The sequence below is a fragment of the Salvia splendens genome, chromosome 1 (genome assembly GCF_004379255.2).
Source record: "Salvia splendens isolate huo1 chromosome 1, SspV2, whole genome shotgun sequence".
NCBI classification, from domain to species: Eukaryota; Viridiplantae; Streptophyta; class Magnoliopsida; order Lamiales; family Lamiaceae; genus Salvia; species Salvia splendens.
This window is the reverse complement of record NC_056032.1, coordinates 4,530,466-4,549,974: the sequence shown is the minus strand read 5'-3', so window position 1 is coordinate 4,549,974 and position 19,509 is coordinate 4,530,466. Positions and strand designations below refer to the sequence as shown.

At 38.3% G+C, this 19,509-nt stretch overlaps 3 protein-coding genes across 3 annotated transcripts; all 3 read right to left on the bottom strand.

The window, feature by feature from the left end:
- Positions 1 to 4,453: 4,453 nt before the first annotated feature.
- On the bottom strand, positions 4,454 to 8,458 carry LOC121809321 (3-phosphoshikimate 1-carboxyvinyltransferase 2). Its single transcript, XM_042209892.1, has 8 exons — positions 7,895 to 8,458; positions 6,792 to 7,036; positions 6,429 to 6,582; positions 5,836 to 6,050; positions 5,640 to 5,757; positions 5,338 to 5,548; positions 4,949 to 5,010; positions 4,454 to 4,866 (listed from the first exon to the last, which is right to left on the bottom strand). The coding sequence occupies exons 1-8, from the start codon at positions 8,228 to 8,230 to the stop codon at positions 4,648 to 4,650; spliced, it is 1,560 nt and encodes a 519-aa protein (XP_042065826.1). The 5' UTR covers positions 8,231 to 8,458; the 3' UTR covers positions 4,454 to 4,647.
- A 1,407-nt stretch (positions 8,459 to 9,865) lies between these two features.
- Positions 9,866 to 13,383, bottom strand: LOC121809314 (transketolase, chloroplastic-like). Its single transcript, XM_042209879.1, has 7 exons — positions 12,844 to 13,383; positions 12,380 to 12,470; positions 12,177 to 12,282; positions 11,801 to 12,083; positions 11,543 to 11,691; positions 11,298 to 11,451; positions 9,866 to 11,104 (listed from the first exon to the last, which is right to left on the bottom strand). The coding sequence occupies exons 1-7, from the start codon at positions 13,330 to 13,332 to the stop codon at positions 10,145 to 10,147; spliced, it is 2,232 nt and encodes a 743-aa protein (XP_042065813.1). The 5' UTR covers positions 13,333 to 13,383; the 3' UTR covers positions 9,866 to 10,144.
- A 2,042-nt stretch (positions 13,384 to 15,425) lies between these two features.
- LOC121797351 (DNA repair protein RAD51 homolog 3-like) lies at positions 15,426 to 17,787 on the bottom strand. The gene is made up of 9 exons (XM_042196111.1): positions 17,647 to 17,787; positions 17,434 to 17,535; positions 16,859 to 16,981; positions 16,727 to 16,760; positions 16,555 to 16,625; positions 16,251 to 16,465; positions 16,045 to 16,176; positions 15,852 to 15,918; positions 15,426 to 15,693 (listed from the first exon to the last, which is right to left on the bottom strand). The coding sequence occupies exons 1-9, from the start codon at positions 17,756 to 17,758 to the stop codon at positions 15,518 to 15,520; spliced, it is 1,032 nt and encodes a 343-aa protein (XP_042052045.1). The 5' UTR covers positions 17,759 to 17,787; the 3' UTR covers positions 15,426 to 15,517.
- Between the last annotated feature and the right edge of the window lie 1,722 nt (positions 17,788 to 19,509).

Here is a 19,509-nt window from a genome sequence, read left to right as displayed (position 1 = left end):
GGCACCTGTCTCGGCACAGCTCGGCACCTGTCTCGGCACAGCTCGGCACCTGTCTCGGCACAGCTCGGCACCTGTCTCGGCACAGCTCGGCACCTCGGCCGACCATCTCGGCCGTCCGGCTCGGCACCTCGGCCGACCGTCTCGGCCGTCCGGTTCGGCACCTCAGCCGACCATCTCGGCCGCCCGGCTCGGCACCTCGACCGACCGTCTCGGCCGCCCGGCTCGGCACCTCGGCCGACCATCTCGGCCGCCTGCTCGGCACCTCGGCCGACCATCTCGGCCGCCTGCTCGGCACCTCGGCCGACCACCTCGGCCGTCTGCTCGGCACCTAGTTTACACCCCTTTTCCTCTGACCCCCGATTCTCAAACCCTATACGACAAACACACCACGCATTCTACATCCCAAAACACACCCAAACACCTGGGATCATCCCTTCCAGACTCTCCACAAATCTGCCCTAGGCTGAACCCAACAACTCTCGGCCAACACACACGAAAACTCTCGAACCAAACACTGATTCCTCCGAGCCATCTCTTGGCCAAACACACCCACATACATCACAAAAGCACAACACTCAGAAACCCAACCATTGCACATGAAAACATCACCCAGAACACACCACACGCAGAACTGCGCAGTTTACTTGCAAAAATCATAGTAAATCATACGACATCCAATGAAGCTGAAATTTACACACCACACCGAAGACACATCCAAGTTTATACGGTTAAAAATTCGTACCAAAAGGAGATCGTTTGCTCAGTCAAAACGGGGTCGGAACCCACTGTCAGTTACTAACAAAACATGCTCTCGACAACAACACATAATCACAAAACCTATTCAGCATCTAAACCTTCCCAAAACGTCCTACATGCATGTTTTTCGAATTAAACGAGAGTTGAGGCCTTGTATTACCTTTCCCGGATAGTTCAACGTAGTGTAAAAGCTTTACTTCCTCTTACGACTCCGATTCACGACGAAGGAGGGTATCACCTTGAGGAATCCAAGAAGATGATGAGAGGGAGTGAATGGAAGAAGGTAAAAACCGAGAGGGAGAAGGGAGAAAGCTTACCGGTGTTGAGATTGTGAGGGAGAAGAGAGAACCGATGATTGATTGTGATTGGGAAGGGAAAGATATCGGTTTTGTGGGAGTGGGGGGGTTGAGAAGATCGTGGGGTGAGGGAGAGAACCGAGAGAGAGAGGGAGAGAGAGAGAGAGAGATATTTAATTTATTAATTAGGATATTAATTTGCTTTTCAAAAACCATAAACTAAAATTCACACCCATAAATAAAGTAAAACAAATAAAACATACCACACCATATCTTAAACAAGATATTCACAAAAAGCAAACACCCTTTAATTAAAAAAACGGACATTACATCATATTTATTTTATTATTTCAAGATAGTTTGATAATCACTTAAGGAATAGTATTAGAATGCCTCAATCCTAATTCTCTAATTTTAAAATATTTTACAAGAGATAAGAATTATACATACATGTCTGTTTCTTCAGTTGCTTTAAATTTCGCCGAAAGCAATTCGCGATTTACTCATGTTACAATGATATTAAGTTTATGGAGCCAACGCAATAATTGCGTATTTATATTTTAAAAGCAAACTTTTGCTTTTATTACGTTAAAAGCCATACATTTTAAATCAAGTTGCAAAGTAAATAAACGTTTGATTTAAGATTCACTGGCTACTGGATAAATTTAATATGGAGTAGGTGATTTTGAATACACGTCTGATATTTTTTTTATACTTATATGTTATTTAATAAAATATTGTAAATAAAATTCTCATGTGAGTATATTTTTACATACAATTCCACTACACTGCGCCTTCGCATTATTGCGATGTACACCGACATTAATTTGTACACTTTGGAAGCTCATATAACTTGCTTTGATTCATTTTTCTTTTTCTTTTTTCAAATTTTATTTGTTAAACTTTATATTTTTTTCAATAATTGGGTTTATAATAATTTTGTGATTTAAATGAAAAGTGGAGTATAAAATACTCCTACGTAGTTAGTAACAGTCAAATTTACATGTGCAGTGATTTCGTGGTGTAGGCAAATCCCATTTTATTCAACAACTCTATGCCTCAATTTCATCGTTGTTATTATTTATTTATTAGGTTATAGATTATCTTATAGTACTATTATAATAATAATTATTATTATTATCGTCATCATCAAATCACTCTACCTAACTAGAAGTTGCTTCAACAGAAAGATTTTTGTGACTTTGCTATAACAAAAATTAGAAGTCAAATTGAAGAAACTGAGGAAAGATGCCAACAAAATACCCCAAAAATCACAACAAATAATAAGGTTCTTCTTCATTTTAACCAAATTTTCAAACTAATAACTACACTGTATTACGAAAAATGGGGAAAATGCCATTCATGAATTAATAATACACAAATGAAATAAAAATATCCACCAAAACTTGATAGGAAGGAATGTGATCCTCTTTCCTTTTGCATCTAATTTTAGTGAATACATGTGCAACTTTATGGAGAAGATGAGATTGTTGTTCCCAACTAATATCCTCTCTATAAAGGCAAAATTTATAATAATGAAAATGACAAATCAAAGGTTGAATTGAGGTAGTGTTAAATGCCAAAATCTAGAGTTAATCCGTGATTTGATGAGATGTGGAAATCAATAATTGAGGGAGAATAAGAAAACAAATATAAGGGTATCCGCCCCGGAGTCGCCGCAGCCGCGGCAATCCATAGTAGAGGAAACGTCCGCCTCGGCGTGGACGGATGGAAGGGGGCGGAAGGACCATCGCCGAGTAGACGGCGAGGACGAGGTTGGTGGGGAGTGGCGCGGCGATGCACGCGGCGGTCTACTGTGCTGCGGGTGAGCCGTGGCGGTGGACAAATTATTTTTTTTTCATTTTTTTAAATTTATTATAATTGCCTATAAATACACCATATTCCCCTCATTATTTTCATACTATTCCAACTCTTTATTCATACTTTGTCTCTCTAAAATTTGTGGATTCCATTGCTATTAAAAAATGAATGATTTGTGGAATGACGCGTGAGATTCTCTGATTCAAGAGGTGCAGAGGGAAGCCGACGAGGATGATTCTTCAATTTTAATTTATTTAACTAGCTGTTTTTTTTTCTAATTATGTATAGTCCGATAATTTTAATATCCATTGAATTAAAATATACAAAAAATTAAATAAAGTGAAATGTGGCAAAAAAAAGTGTCCACTATTGCTGTGGAATCTTTTTTTGTAGCTGTGGACAAATCAGAAGTGGCTGAGGACAAAAAAAGTGGCTTGTTCAGGAGAAGTATCCACACTATTGTGGATACTCTAACGAGGAAATCAAGAATTAGGGGATAATAAAATAGTTTACATATAGCATAAATTAATTATTTACATCTTCTCCTCCATCACTGTCACACCTCAATCTCAACCATGTGATATGTTATAAGGTGACAGTGTCTCTCATGTTCCACTGCCTTTACAGTTATTACAGTCGGCGACATAATATATATATATATATATATATATATATATATATATATATACACATACACACAGACAGTGCGTGTGGTGTGTTCATGAATCATATGCTTCCATTTGTGTGACTATGAAACGGTAAAATAAATGTAACTGTCAATACTTTGTTTGATTCAATAATTTTTCAGAAGTGATGTTACCTTTGTCTGCAAATTGATAATATAATTTAATACTCTACCAATAGACTTAGTCCACATATAAATGCAAATTCGTTACTAGCTAAAATTGCCTAGTTATCTGATTTGCATATTTTAGGCTGAGAATTCAGGATCGATTTTTAGCCAAATTGAATTATCCGAAAAATCAAATCCAAAAAATTGAAATCTGAACTATAAAAATCGATTCAAGTCGAAAAATCCTAAAAAATGAAAATCAAATTATACAAAAAGTTGTAACTACACAATACATCCAAAAAGTAAAAAAAACAAAAATAAAAAAATATTTATTTTCTATAATTGACACAAAAATTATATCGTATCAAGCAATTAACATATAAAAAAAAATCTACAATCCTATAAAATCTAAAAATTATTACTTATATTGTATATATAATCTAAAAAATACGAATTGAAAAACCAAAACTAGCCAAAAGTTTAAACCGAATGGAACTGAAAAACCGAACTAAATTTTAAATTTCAGTTTGATTCTTATTGGATTTTGGTTATTTTGCTTTGCCCCACCCCTAGCACATTTTTGTGTAGAAATTAATTAGTGCTAATTAAACATCCCTTTTTAAATTGATAGTATAATAACTAAAGAAAAATAAGTAAAAAAAAAAGAATATGGATCAATTGAAGGCCCGACGGATTTTAGATCCGGCCCGATGGAGTATGGAAATTGCCAACTCTTACTTACAATGCAGGCCAAGCTGACAAGAATGCATTACAGAAAAAATTAATCTAATATTCAAAACATTAATTTATTACTCAAGAAATGGTCACAACAATACATTCAATCTATGTCTACAACCAAAATAATTCCCAATATTAAACATGTCTTATTTTACTGTTACAAGCAATTTCAACATCTCACTGCATTCCAAAATTTGGTGATCTTTCACTTTCGTTTCTTCATCAGTGATGGCAATAGTTCTTTCAGTGCTTCGAAAACGTAGCAAGCACGTCGAAATAGTTGGGGAAGGTCTTACGGGTGCACCCGGGGTCCTTGATGGTCACTGGAACCTCGGCACATGCAGCCAGAGAGAAGGCCATCGCCATCCTATGGTCGTCGTACGTGTCAATCTCCGTCACATTCAGTTTCTCCGGTGGGGTGATCACGCAGTAATCCGGCCCTTCCTCAACCGTTGCTCCCAACTGAAAACATAGATACAAGTAGAACGATGATCACACGATAGATATCCAAAGATGGAGGAAACGCGTGTAAAATGCAACATACCTTCCTAAGCTCTGTGCAAATGGCAATCATTCTTTCGGTTTCTTTAACCCTCCAGCTAGCCACTGCAAACAAATGGGAGATAACGGGTCAGTTTCGCAGACGAGAAAAGTAGCATTGAAAGCAGAAGATTCTGAGAAAAAGTTGATCAAAGGCATTGAGAATAGATGCTCCTAACTTAGGCCTATTGATTTAAGATAGGATAAGATTTTGGTAAAGGATCAAAGGTAAAGAGTATTATAGATTCTTTAAATCATCATCCACGTTGCTTTCGTTTTCATCTATAACTACGGAAGCAGATAGCGACCTTTTAGCTGACTTGTGTCAACTACTTCATTTATTATTCACTAACGAAGAGAAACATATGATCGTGTTATAAGAGGCAGCCGTACCATCTCTTATAGCAGTGGGCCCATCTGCAAAAAGTGCCACCACAGCGAGAGTCATGGCCACATCGGGCATTTTGTTCATGTTTATGTCAACGGGTCGCAAATGTTTCCTTCCAAATGCATCACGAGGAGGTCCCTTAACAGTCACATTGTTCTCAGTCCAGGTTACCTCAGCACCCATTTTTTCAAGAACCTCGGCAAATTTAACATCACCCTTCAAAACGAAATACATGAGCAGAAGATATTAGAAATCCCGTCATCTGAAAGGATCAGAAAGATCACAACATCAAATGAAGCCGAAATACCTGCAAACTGCTCGTTCCACACCCTTCAACAGTAACAGTTCCACCAGTAACAGCTGCACCGGCCAAGAAGTAACTGGCGCTTGAGGCATCACCTTCCACATAGGCTTTCCCAGGAGACCTGATAATTGCATCAAGTTAAAGCTTCAACAAATCGAGTTCATCAAAGCTGCTTACAGATTCGTGGGGAGGAACTTACTTATACTTTTGACCTCCTCGGACAAAGAACCGGTCCCAGCTGTCACTGTGCTCTACTGAGACGCCAAAGCGTTCCATCAATTTAAGTGTCATCTCCACATAAGGCACGGAAATGAGTTTGTCAATTATTTCAATCTCAACGTCTCCTAAAGCCAGGGGTGCAGCCATGAGCAGAGCAGTCAGGTATTGACTGCTTATGGATCCAGATAGCTTCACCTGCACACATAAGGCCAAACAGAGAGAAGATAAATCATAGATTCTAGGCGACGTTCTAACAGAAAAGTGTTGTTTTGTTTGCCTTTATCTTGGTGCCGAAAACAACACTCACGATAGCATGCTTTGTGCTTTAAATGTAGTCATCTATTCAGTTCACATATTATAAGAAGAGGGACAAGGCAGAAAAATCACAATCTCCCAAGTCTAACATATTAGCAGAAAAGTCGAATATTTAATCCTAGATGACAGAAATGAACATGGTAGGTATCAGTTTGAAGCTTGGGTACTATGGTACTGTATGTGAAATGGTAACATGCAGGCCTGTCTGAATAATTGAAAAAATGGCAGAACTAAATTTCAAGTGAGGGGAAGACCCACCTTCCCTCCAGGAAGACCTCCTTTCCCAACGACACAAACAGGGGGACAATCAGTGCCCAGGAAACAATCAACTTCAGCACCGAGCTGCTTAAGCCCAGTGACTAAATCACCAATAGGTCTCTCTCTCATGCGAGGGACTCCATCCAGCACATAGCTGAAAACCATAACAGAGTATAAATGTCACAGTAAGAAACTCGACCACAGTAGGGATTCATAGAAACTTACTATACAAACAAATCAATCAAGGTTATTAAATTATAAGAAGTGCCCTTTGCAGATACAATGACATTTATCTAAAATTTCTCAAGGATCAGGCAAAAATGTAAATAATAACACTGGTGGAAAAGTGTGTAAATAATATACCTTGCGTTCCCACCAGCAGCAACAACTGCAGCAGTCAATGGACGCATCGCTGTTCCTGCATTTCCTAAGAAAAGTTGAATTTCTTCCTTGGCTTCTTTAGAAGCTGGAAATAGGCCGCCAGAGCCTCCCACAATTGCACGTTGATTAGCTTTGTCTTCTTCGACATCTAACCCAAGAGTCCTCAAGGCACCAAGCATATAGTGAATATCATCACTGCTTAGCAAGTTGTCCACAACAGTCGTTCCCTAGAAAACATGTAAGGGTTATTTCAGGAACATAGTTAAAAGTAGACATAGACCCAAGAACTAGTAGATAACTGTGGAGCACATCCAACATCCACCAGAAGTTTATTGCATCTTGTGACTGGTTAACTTATAAATATACAAGGAAAGATAAAATATGCATGAAATAATCTATGAAAAGAGATTAGGGACTCCTAAAGTATTTCTAGTACTAATCAAATGAAAATTTGAGGCGGCGTGAAAGGTTCAAAATGCGATACTACACATAAAAGAACAGAAAAATTATGTGATAATACTTGTCTTCTCATACTCTCAATCTTCAGCTACAGATGGACAAGTGTTTCAAACATGTAATCCTAAATCAAATAAAGAAAGATATTCCAGCACAAGTATTGGACATAGATTCTCCAACTGCTCAACAACTAAGTACATGCTATAAACTAAAACTACACGCTCAATCAAAACGACATTTTTCATGTCAGATAAGAATCCATCTTCTCCAAGCCAACAACATAGCCAAAGGGAGAGATGTCTAGGAAGCTCCACTAGATGAAAAAACTAACCACTAGTAAGTGAGGCATTAACTGCCATATTGCATTGAAATAGGTCTAGGACAGCATGTAACCGAATGTTCTGTGTAAAAGATATCACAAATATGTTTGGCCTAGGAAAAAAATACTACTCTACATCAATTTGATTATCTCAGTCAAATTCAGCTTTAAAACAAGTGTGCAGAACACAAACATAAGCATTGCATTTATACTTTATAACAAAGAAAATGAACCCTTAAACATGCATTTAAGCAATTAAAAAATATACTATTTCAGCATTGCAAATCGATAAGCAAAATGTAAGTTCTACCTCAGACAGAGCAGCAAGAAGTAAAATTCGGTTGGAGAGTGATTTAGAGCCCGGCAACTTAACAGTGCCCGAGATTTCTCTAATGGGTTGGAGCACGATCTCCGGCACCGTTGACGGCTTCTCCGTCGTCGCGACCGAGGCCACAACTCTCAATTGATTCGTCTTTTTAACCGTCAAGATCGAACTTTTACCCAAGCCCCACGATCTTTTCGACGAATTGTTCAAACTCTTGGGGGCGAAAAACAAGGAGGACGAAGTCGAAGCCGGGGATTTAGCATTAGGGGTTGTGAATTTGGGCGAGGCGAGATTGTGCGCCATATTCGCGACGTGAGCCATTAATTATGAGCTGGAGTTTTTCAGCAAATTGAGATATGCAATTGATTAGTGTAATTGATGGGATTGAATTCCCTTTTGCAGAAACTGAGAAATGAGGATTGAGGGATGGAGAATTGTTTGTAGTTGTGAAATGGGGGGTTAGGTTGAAGTAGGAGGAGGTTGGCGAGTTAGAATTTGGTCAGCATCGGTAAAGATAAATTTCGCTTCACCAACCACTTCGAAATTTGGTGTCTTTCGCTATTTTCTTATTTTGCCATCATTTTATTCTTTACATTCGACATAAATTCGTTTTTATCTTTAATTCCTTTGTGATTAGAAATGTACAGTGCATTAAATAAAGAGAAGAACAGTACTATAGTATCTCGTAGAGCAAAATGTTTGTTGACAATATACTCCTCTACTTTTTTTAATTATGTAAATATTTAAATTGGAAAATACTATCAATAAGAATATTGATAAAGCGATGACAATTTGAAGGGAAAATGATTTAAGCTGACAAAATATGGTAAATGCATATCCTCATCAAAACGTCAAATAGTAAGGAAATGAGGTACTATACAAATTAGTCATTTCGTGTCGATGCTTCTTCTTATTCGATAAACACTACACATATGATATGGTGAATAAATGTAGATATTTGCTTCATTAGGCTGTAAAATCGACCATTATTATTATGCTAGTATAAGTAAAAGGGTACTTGGCATAAAAAAATTAAAATTTATACTACTAAGACCAAGATTTGGTAGGAACATATTATTACAAGTCAGATAAATATAAATGGAAAATAGCTTTCTGGGTTGGTAATTGGTATAGTGTGTGTGTGTGTGTGAGAGAGAGAGAGAGAGAGAGAGAGAGAGAGAGAGAGAGAGAGAGAGAGAGAGAGAGAGAATTAGCATTATAGTGTAATTGATAGAACTGTATCCACCAAACACAATCACCAACCACTAGATTGGTATGGTTGGTGAGCTCATTTTATATTGGAGTACCTACTATATGTCATAGATCTGGAAAGGCCCAGATTGGGTCTCTCATTCTTGCATTGAATCAAATAAAATATCATTTCATTTCATTTCATACAATAGTCATAAAATATGTGCTTGTCCAATGTCAGTCCTGATAAATTTATCAACTTCACGTGTTAAATGCACAATCTTCTTTGTAAGATTCAAATAGAATGAAAATCTATTGAAACAAGTCCAACTTATCACACATTTAAAGATAAAAGTATTGCTCTTGCCACTTATTGAGAGAGGGAGAGAGAATATGCTGAAGGCTTATGCTAAGTGATGATGGTCCCACCACATAATTGAATACCTACCTACCCTTCAACATCTAAAGGGAAAAGAGTCCAAAAATAATAGGAGTACTAATAAAAGCAAACAAGTTGACATATTGCTGTTGATCACTGATATGAAAAGCCAAAATTGAGACAATGTGGATAGCCCAATCCAAGAGCTCACACCACTTATCTTTGATCTACCACACAATACTTGTTATCATCACCATTTATGGCCTCATTTTTCCTCAGTAGATGAGGATATAACCAGTCACTTTCTATGAATTCAATGGCTTCAATCCATTATTTTATATCCATCAAATTAAGAGGTGATAATAAAATGGTAATGGTTTTACTGGTTTGGGGAACAAGAGCCTTTTGATTGCTGATAAACAATAAGGTACAAAATCAGGAAGATGTTCGAGTTTACAGATTCAAGAGATTCTTGTGCCCAATATATATAACTCGATCACATTTTAGACTACAAAAGCTCAATCTTGATGGAACAAAAAACGAAAACAAGAGAATTGTGTATTCTTTATTAGGAATTCTCAGCTCTGCTGCTCCAAATCGAGCCCCTTTTCTCTTTACGTGCTTCAATCAAACCACAAACGACATCCGAATGGAAAGAAGAAAGCTTAGATCAACTCTTTGGCTGCGGCTGCAACAGCTTCTGCTGTGATGCCGAACTCCTTGTATATCTTCCCAGCAGGTGCACTAGCCCCAAACCGATCAATTCCAATGGACTTTCCACTGGAGCCAACGATCTTGCCCCACCCAAAAGTTGATCCAGCCTCAATGCTAACCCTAGCAGTCACTGCGGCAGGCAGCACGCTTTCCTTGTACTCAGCAGATTGCTCGTCAAAGAGCTCCCAAGAAACGAAGGAGACGACTCTCACTGCCTTGCCTTCCTTTCTGAGCTCATCAGCAGCCTTGGCTGCGATTTCCAGCTCTGAGCCGGTTCCAATCAGAATGACATCGGGCTTGTTGCCAGACGAGTTGTCTGAGATGGTGTATCCTCCCTTTTCCACTCCCTCAATTGAGGTGCCTGAGAGCTGGGGGAGCTTCTGGCGAGAAAGGGCCAGAACAGAGGGTCTCTTCCTGTTGAGAACGGCCACCTTGTAGGCTCCTGCTGTCTCGTTGCCATCAGCTGGACGGAACATCAGAATGTTGGGCATGGCACGGAAGCTAGCCAAATGCTCGATTGGCTGATGGGTGGGTCCATCTTCTCCCAGCCCGATAGAATCGTGGGTCATGACGTAGATGACTCCAGCTTCAGACAAGGCAGAGATCCTCATGGATGCTCTCATGTAATCAGTGAACACAAAGAAAGTTGCACAGTAGGGGATGAAACCCGGGCTGTGATGGGCAATTCCGTTGCAGATGGCTCCCATACCATGTTCACGGACACCAAACCTCACGTTACGCTCTTCTGGTGTGTTCTTCTGGAAGTCTCCGAACATTTTAAGAAGGGTCATGTTGGACGAGGCGAGATCAGCACTGCCACCAATCAGGCCAGGGAGAACCTTTGCAAGAGCATTGAGATTTGTCTGAGACAGATTTCTTGTGGCATCAGCTGGGCTCTCGGGAGTGTATGTCTGAAACAAGCAGTGTCTAAACGTCAAATCAACAAGGAAAAATATATACTTGCTAGCAAAGAGCAGGGTTTGCCTCATTACTCTTGAAGAGTACTGATGCTGCTATCAGCCTATCTATTCAAAATGTAACACTTGATCTTCTCAATAACTTAATTACCAATTAATAGCAATAATATTGGTAAACATAACTTACAGGAAGAGCCTTCTCCCAGCCAGCTGGTAAGGCACCGGTGATGATAGATTTCAGCTCGGCTGATTCCTCTGGGTACTTCTTCTCATATTCGGCAAACTTGGCATTCCATTCAGCTTCAAAAGCAGCTCCTTCGGGAGTGTGTCGGCTCCAATGACTGATACGAAGAATATTAAAAGTAACTAGGCGTTCATCTGCCAAGATACATAATAAGCCTCAACCTGAGAATTAAGGCGACACATCCTTACCTTTTCACATCTTCGGGCACATGGAAAGGCTCATATGGCCATCCGAGATTCTGTCTTGTGGCCTCGACTTCCTTAGCACCCAATGCACTTCCATGGACACTGTACGAATTGGCTTTGTTGGGGGAGCCAAAGCCAATGGTCGTGGTAACCTTCTCGAACAAAAAAAAGAGTCAACATTAATAACTCTTTTATGAATATAGAATGCTACATGGATATTTCTAATCGCCACTTTCACCACCCCATTGAAAAATATCTTACCTTAATCAGAGTGGGTTTGTCCGTCACAGACTTGGCTTCCTTGATGGCAGCACGGATTTCATCATATCCGGTGTTACCATTCTTCACCCAGATTATATGCCAGCCAAGACCCTCAAAGCGAGTGTCAACGCTCTCAGTGAAAGCAATCTCAGTGTCACCATCAATAGAGATGTGATTGTCGTCATAGAAAGCAATCAACTTCCCAAGCCCCCAGTGACCAGCAAGGGAGGCGGCTTCATTCGAGATACCCTCCATTTGACACCCATCACCAAGGATAACATACCTGAGTTCAATCCAAATCGAAAAATTATCAATAAGGGATATAATCCTCGACCAAAGAACCACATAAAAAGATGAGAAGAAACTAGCTCATTACGTGTAGTGATCAACTATCTCGTTATCCGGCTTGTTGTATCGCGCAGCCAAGTGCTTCTCTGCAAGTGCCAGACCAACAGCATTGGCAATACCTTGACCAAGTGGCCCTGCACATATGTGTAAGAAAACAGCAGTCAGATTCACAGAACAAAGTTCAGTTGTGTGCTATCATATGAGAAGAAATTCATGTATTTGGGTACGAACCAGTGGTGACTTCAACACCGGGTGTCTCAAAGTTCTCAGGGTGACCAGGTGTCCTGCTTTCCCATTGCCTGAAATTCTTCAAATCGTCTTCCTGAAACGTGCATAAGAATACACAAATGCTCATGAAACTAATGAAATAAGTATCAAACATAACAACCTTTGGCAATTTAAATGATTAGCTTCATACACCAAAAGGGAACAAGAACAAGCATTCTTAAACAATCCAAAACTAATTCATCATTGACCCACACTAGTAAATCAAAATAACAGTCAGTTGACCTCGAGAAACAACTCGAAATTATCTCAATTTTTCCAGACGCACAGATCCATAATTCAGAATCACATCTTCAAACCAAAAGAACTAGAATTCCAACAACAGAAAACAGATAGAATATCAAGCATTTGGTGATCAAAACGAGTGGTAAATGGAATTCACAGAGTAATCACAGGAAAAGAGATTCGACCTGGACGGAATCGTAACCGGCGAGGTGAAGAAGGGCGTACTGCAGCATGCATCCGTGGCCGGCGGAGAGAACGAAGCGGTCGCGGTTGAACCAGTAAGGGTTCTTGGGGTTGTACCTCATCACCTCATCGTACAATATGTGGCCCATCGGAGCGCATCCCATCGGCAAACCGGGGTGGCCGGAATTGGCCTTCTCCACGGCGTCGATTGAGAGGAACCGGATGGTGTTGACGGACTTCTCCACGAGCTCGGTCTCGGTGGTCTTCTCGAGGGTCTCCACAGCGGCGGAGGCGATCACCGGGTGGCGGACCACGGCGGCGGAGCGGCGGCGGGAGAGGGAGGCCGCGGCGGCGGCGGAGGAGGAGATGGATTTGAGGCCGGAGAAAGAGGGGATGGAGGCGGGGTGGAGCTGCTGGGAGGAGCCATGGCGGGGGATGGAGGGGCGGGAGAGGATGGCTTGAGAGAGAGTGAGAGAGGAGGAGGAAGCCATGGCTCAGTGCTGCTTGCTTTGTGTTTGTCGAAATGAGTGAGAGTGGATTGGTGAAGATAGATAAATGGAGAAATATGAGGTGTGAGGGAGTTTTCAATGGTTTTTTCGGTTGCTGGATAAGAAATTTGCTAAAATCTTTTATTGTTTGTGTATGATATTTCACGTCTATCACATCTTTTAATTTTATTTATATAATACTATTATTGAGATCCATTTTATTTTAGTAGTAGTATGGTTTTATTTAAATTAAGTGTGAGTAATTATTTGTACGCTGAGAGGAATTTAGACAGTACAATTATGATTTATCAGCACAGCCTATGTTTATAGCTAAGCACCAGTAAGAATAATTGATTTACATTAAAACATAGAGAATACTCTTACTAATTAATTTCAATGAGCTATATAACTATATAGGAGAATTTGTCATGTAGTGAATGTTTACATGTGCAAATGGGGAAATATTGCATATTGGTTTGTAAGGAAAGGAGTTATAGATTTTTAGCTTACAATACTAGTATAAAAAAATGATACGGAGTATATTTGTTCTCTAATTAATAGGTACAAATTTTTAAAATAAAACAATAATATAATGCATGTTCTCCAAAAAATACAAAAAAAGGGAGGAAGAATATTATAAGCATAAAGTAAAGATCTCTTTACGCTTTGTATGGTTAGAATTAATATAAATTACTAGTAGTATTACTTTAACGAGGCATTAATCTTAGAATTTTTTTAAAGGGATTAATTTTTAAATGATGATTACCCTTCAACCAATCTTGAAATACTGGGTCGAATTTAGTGCGCGCTTTAGTTAAAAATAGTACTCCTATAGCTTTAAACAGCAATAAAATCCATGGAATGGTATACTTCTATTTATTTTTATATTTTATAAATAATATAATTATTTTACATGATTAATCTAAAATAATGGTTATAATAGTTCAGCACATCCAACTGCAAAAGGTATAGATTTCCTCAATATAAAATAAATTTATTTTATATAGCAAATCACTTTTTGATAATTTTAATCCAACTATCAAATTACATCAAGATCTCTATTTGTTATCACGATTCTAATTAGAGGTCAACTATAGGATAAGCAGCTATAGTAATCTCGTAGATTCTTAGGCATGAATAATAATATAGCAGAAATAAATAATGATAGCATAGCCATGGTGGGTTTTGCGGCATATCCTATACTTCACCGCACTTATTGAAGTATTGAAACACTTGCACATTGCATCTCAAAAAAAGGAAATCTTATTATATAAGTAGATGGGGTCCGAGTCACATCGGAGGGTAGATGGGGAACCATCGTCGATCCTCCCAAAATTAAAAAAAAAAAAAAAAAAAAACCTTATTTAAATTGACCTTGATGCTTGGGGTTAATAACTATTTGGTGAAGTTTAGGAGAGAGGCGTCGGCTTTTGAAATGGGATAATTTGTTAAAAGTAGACAGGTAGACTGGTCTTGCAAATGTTAGTTATTACTCCTACTTTTTTAATTATTTTAAGGACGAAAATATTGATGGCTGAATGGAAAGTGGAGTAATACCATAGTCTTTAAGTTCTATTAAAATTAGTCAAGAATTTGTAGGTGATCAAATTTTCATTGTTCTATATTTACTCATTTTTTATTCATCAACCAACACACTATATAATTGAATTGCTGTTCTTATCAGAGGTAGGTGCAACCTAACTTCTAATAGCAGCAGCAATACTAGCATTTTTTTCTTTTGCTTAAACTAATGGCTGATCAAAAAGCCATTTTCTTTGAAAAAATTACAGTTGAGTTTTATTACACAATTGGTAAGTTCTGCGTGAAGATTAGACTAGGAGGTAAAGGGCTCGACTCCCACCAACACTTCTAGGTAGACATTACGTGTGTGCTTATGACAGCGACCCTGGACATCCCAAGACAAAAAAATCCAGACAAAAACCTAGATCCACCATCACTGTGACTAAACTGGTTTAACCTCATTAACAAAAAAATAGACTACCCAAAAAGCTTGTTGTTCGAACCCAAATAACAAGCAGCGAAGCAAGTAATGAGGATGGACTTTATGCATTACCATAACAAAGCATGCGGAAAAATGGAAGTTCAATGATGCTTAGCTTAGCAGGCTGTTTATTGATAACCGCATCCAAGAAAACAGAACCTCTACAGTTTATTCTCTGACCAAAAGCTACATCAGTTTCACTCTTTTACAGTTTGAAGTTGAGTTTCGGATACCTCGTCCTGTTACAGTGTAAGGAGATGAAGCTGACGGTAAAGAAGGTGATTTATCAATAAATGCGCGTCTCTCATTGCCATTCCAGTACAGTATAATCCGGTTTGTAGTAGCATGTGCCCAGCTGTCGCCTGTTGACCGGGGTTTATGGGTTAGAAGATTGTATATCTGTAGTTTTCAGTTGTAATTCTACTTATTTTAATTAGAAATAGCCACACGGAATGAAGAAGCTAAAGTAAGCAGAATGAGAAGTGTGTAAAGGAGAACAAAGTAACTTTATGGATATTACCAAGAGCGAGAGTTAGCTGAAATGAGCCTTCCACGAACTTAGTGGTTACTTGATTTAATAGAACAACCTGCAGAAGTATGTGTGGCATAGGCTAAAAATGAGTAAAATTCTATTGGGGATCTTTGCATTGGTAACAACTACACAGCAGAAACATAAAGGTGCTTGGATGAAACCAAATTGCAGAAGTCCTTACAGCTAAATTGAACTTCTTTGCAAGTTTCATCACTTTTAGTGCCATTCCACTGAGTAATCGAGTCCTGAGTGCCATATCCTCAAAATCTTGACGGAAGTGGAAAGTGATGCTGTCAACAATGACAACCTTAACCTGTGAAACGAGACTTAAAAGCTATAAAACCCATGCACCTCCAGATTAAGACCCATTCAATTTCTTACACCTACATCTTTATGCTCAGAGAGAAACTTCTCCAAGTAATTTATCACAGCGATTTGCTCTGTGTAAGTGCATACACGGAAGTAGAATATATTATCAAGAAAAGACTTTGGCTGTTTATCTACTAAATCCCTTCGCAGCAAGGTGTTATATTCTAGCATGTCTTGAGCACATGCCTCTGCAATTTGTAGAACACGTTCCACCATAAAACTGCCTTCTGTATCTGAAAACAACCCAACACTAAGAGCTAAAAGCTCAGGAGATAACAGTAGTGATACATTGAGAGCAATCAGCATATTATGCACAAGGTACCAATATAAACTGCTTTCCCTGCAAGGCCACCATACTCAGCTGGGATTTGGACATTCACTGCAAGCTGAATACTACATTTATCCATTACACATTGCACAAAGATGAAGTAATGGATACACAACTTGAACAAAGAACTAAAGAAATACTAGTACATAGGTATAATTATCCTCACCCAAGTTGGGTTTTACCAATGCCCGGCACTCCACCTGATAAAGTCAAGACAATGATTATGGTAACAGAATAATGAGGGGGAAATACTCAATATGTAAATTTAGCGGGTACGAGGTTTGTATGGCTGACTGACCAATCTCGGTAACTTCTTTACAATGTATTCCTCCACCTAAGATTTCATCCAAATTTGAGCAAGATGTGGTGATGCATTTGGAAGATTCCTCCTCATGCAGCATATCCCATGCCGTCTGTGCTCCTATACAGAATAAATGTGAAAACTTATAGATAATTCAAGGCTTCTTCAACTGCATAAGCAACAATAATGCTATGGCTGACTTCTCAAGAGTAGAGAAGGAAAAAAGGAATACAACATTCTGCATCTCAAACGGAATATAACCATTTACAACTCTAAAGCAGTTATTTATGTTGCACCAAGAAAAGAAAACAGAAAGAGAAAATCCAAAAGGAATATTGTTCCTTCTCTTAGTCTATATTAGTACTTCACAAGTGTGATATGAATGAACTGACACTGAGCTTAAACCAACATTACTCACAAATGATCATAACGCAAAAATGCAAATATATCAGCCTTGAATTAGCAGAACAAGAAAATGAATCTTCCGCTAATATCAAATAAAAGCTATATAATTCACGGAAAAAAAAATAAAACAAGCCAATTCAGTAATTCAGCCTGGAAACTAATTTTACCATTCACAATAGCACGACTTCCGCTCTCAATTTTGTCTTGCCCACTCCTTCCAGATGCTACTTTCAAAATCTCCACCGCCTCATTTTCCGAAATCTTCAAATCTGTTCAATTACATATAATACAGTTGAAGTTAGTGACAACAGACAAGCACTCAGAAAGCATCACTGAAACGGAAATTCTAGTAAAAAATAACACAGTATAATCGCGAAAACCTAGGGCTAAACGGGAAGGAGATAGGGAGGAGAGAGAGGATAGAGAAGAGTAGCCGGCCGATATCAACTTTCCCCGGTGCGATGGAGAAATTGGGAGACTCGAAACGTCCATTTTAAGAATCAGTGTGTGTTGTGCGTGTGTTTCTGGTGTGGTTTCGCGCGCTTCGTTTTGCCAAATTTTGGTGACGGGCCTATCAACTGCAGACGGGCTGCAATAATTGGGCTGAGGCCCAGTAAATTCAGCCCAATATTTTACTAGATTAATTTACTAGAGTAGTACTATAATTTTACAAAAATATTGAATGGGAAATACTATATGTTTAAGATGCTCTACAATATTTATGTTCGAATTATGTATATAGCAATGTTAATATGTACTTCAAGTGAGTAACGTTCGAAGACATCATTTTAGTTCACGGAGTATCAACTTTTAGATTTTTCACATGTACTCAAACTATATTAATAAACTTATCACCAAGACTCCCTAATAACAAAATTCTTTACCGAATAAAATCTACTAGTAGTAATAAAGAACACTAAATAACATATACTCCTTCGGTCCCCTGATGATGTCCTCATTTTTTTCAGCATGTGATTTATTTTGTATATTAAACGAAGAGATAAAAAAGGTAGAGATATTAGTATTCTTATTTTTTAAAAAGGGGAGTAATATTTATGTCACAAAGTTTGTTCAAATTATGGATTGAATTGGAATTTTTTTCTTTGTATTCCTTTATTTTCTCATTTCTCTTCTAATTTTATTGAAACACGTTGTTTGAATATCATTAAAAGATGAAATTTTGTGTATGGATGAGACAACTGAGAAAAACTGAAACTTCGTGATTTAATATTCCGATTTCGAAGCTCATGGGATAGACTTGGATTTGACCGAACTTTGTGATTTAAATGACTACTACTCTCTATTTTGCTACTAAACCATCAATATCATAATCTGCATGAGAATGTTTGGTATCAAGCAAGTTGATCATTAAAAAACCTATGATCAAACAGCTCTATGGACTGTGAGAAATGACGTGTTGATCTTATAATTGAGTCAATATGCTGCAGCTAATCCTTTCTTACTTTTCCCCCTTTCTCACACTCTTTTTCCCTTATAAATCTTTCAAAACTTATTTTACTTTCATGAATGACCAGACCATTAATAGTGCTGACATAAGCTCATTATTATGATAGTGTTGGATAGATAGTTGGAATAGCAACAAACATGTTAGTACATCAGTAAAAGACATGAACAACATCTCCCACAAAACCAACACGACATGACTATGTTTCATCATGTGTTCTACTTCAAAACAAGCTTCACATCGAGTATCATTATCAACAGAGCATTCAAGCTCCAAAAAACCATGAATGAGAAAGAAAATCAGCAATATTTCAGTGCCTCTGCTAAAGAAAACTCAGACATGAAGATGTGTCATAATCACAGTCATCATGGATTCATGCAAGCAGAGGCGGACCTACGTTGCTGTCTGGGGGATCCTTGGAACCCCCACCTATTTTCGACATAGCTACATATAATATGTTCATACTACAGTTAATAATCCATCACGTGTCGCAGATGGTTTGCAAATTGAATTTCATGCTGGGAATCTGAGTTTGAAACCCACCGCTGTAAATAAAATTTAAAAAAATATATTCTTTAATTATTTTGTATGTATCTTTATTTTATATTGCCCATTTTCAAATTATTTATCTCTTATTATCCATCTCTATATTAGTTATGCATTGTTTAAGTCGGAATTGTTTTTGCCGTAGTTAACATTAAAAATATGAAATAATTGTTAACGGTAATTTGGACCCCCAGTCTTAAAATCCTGCGTCCGCCACTACATGCAAGACATA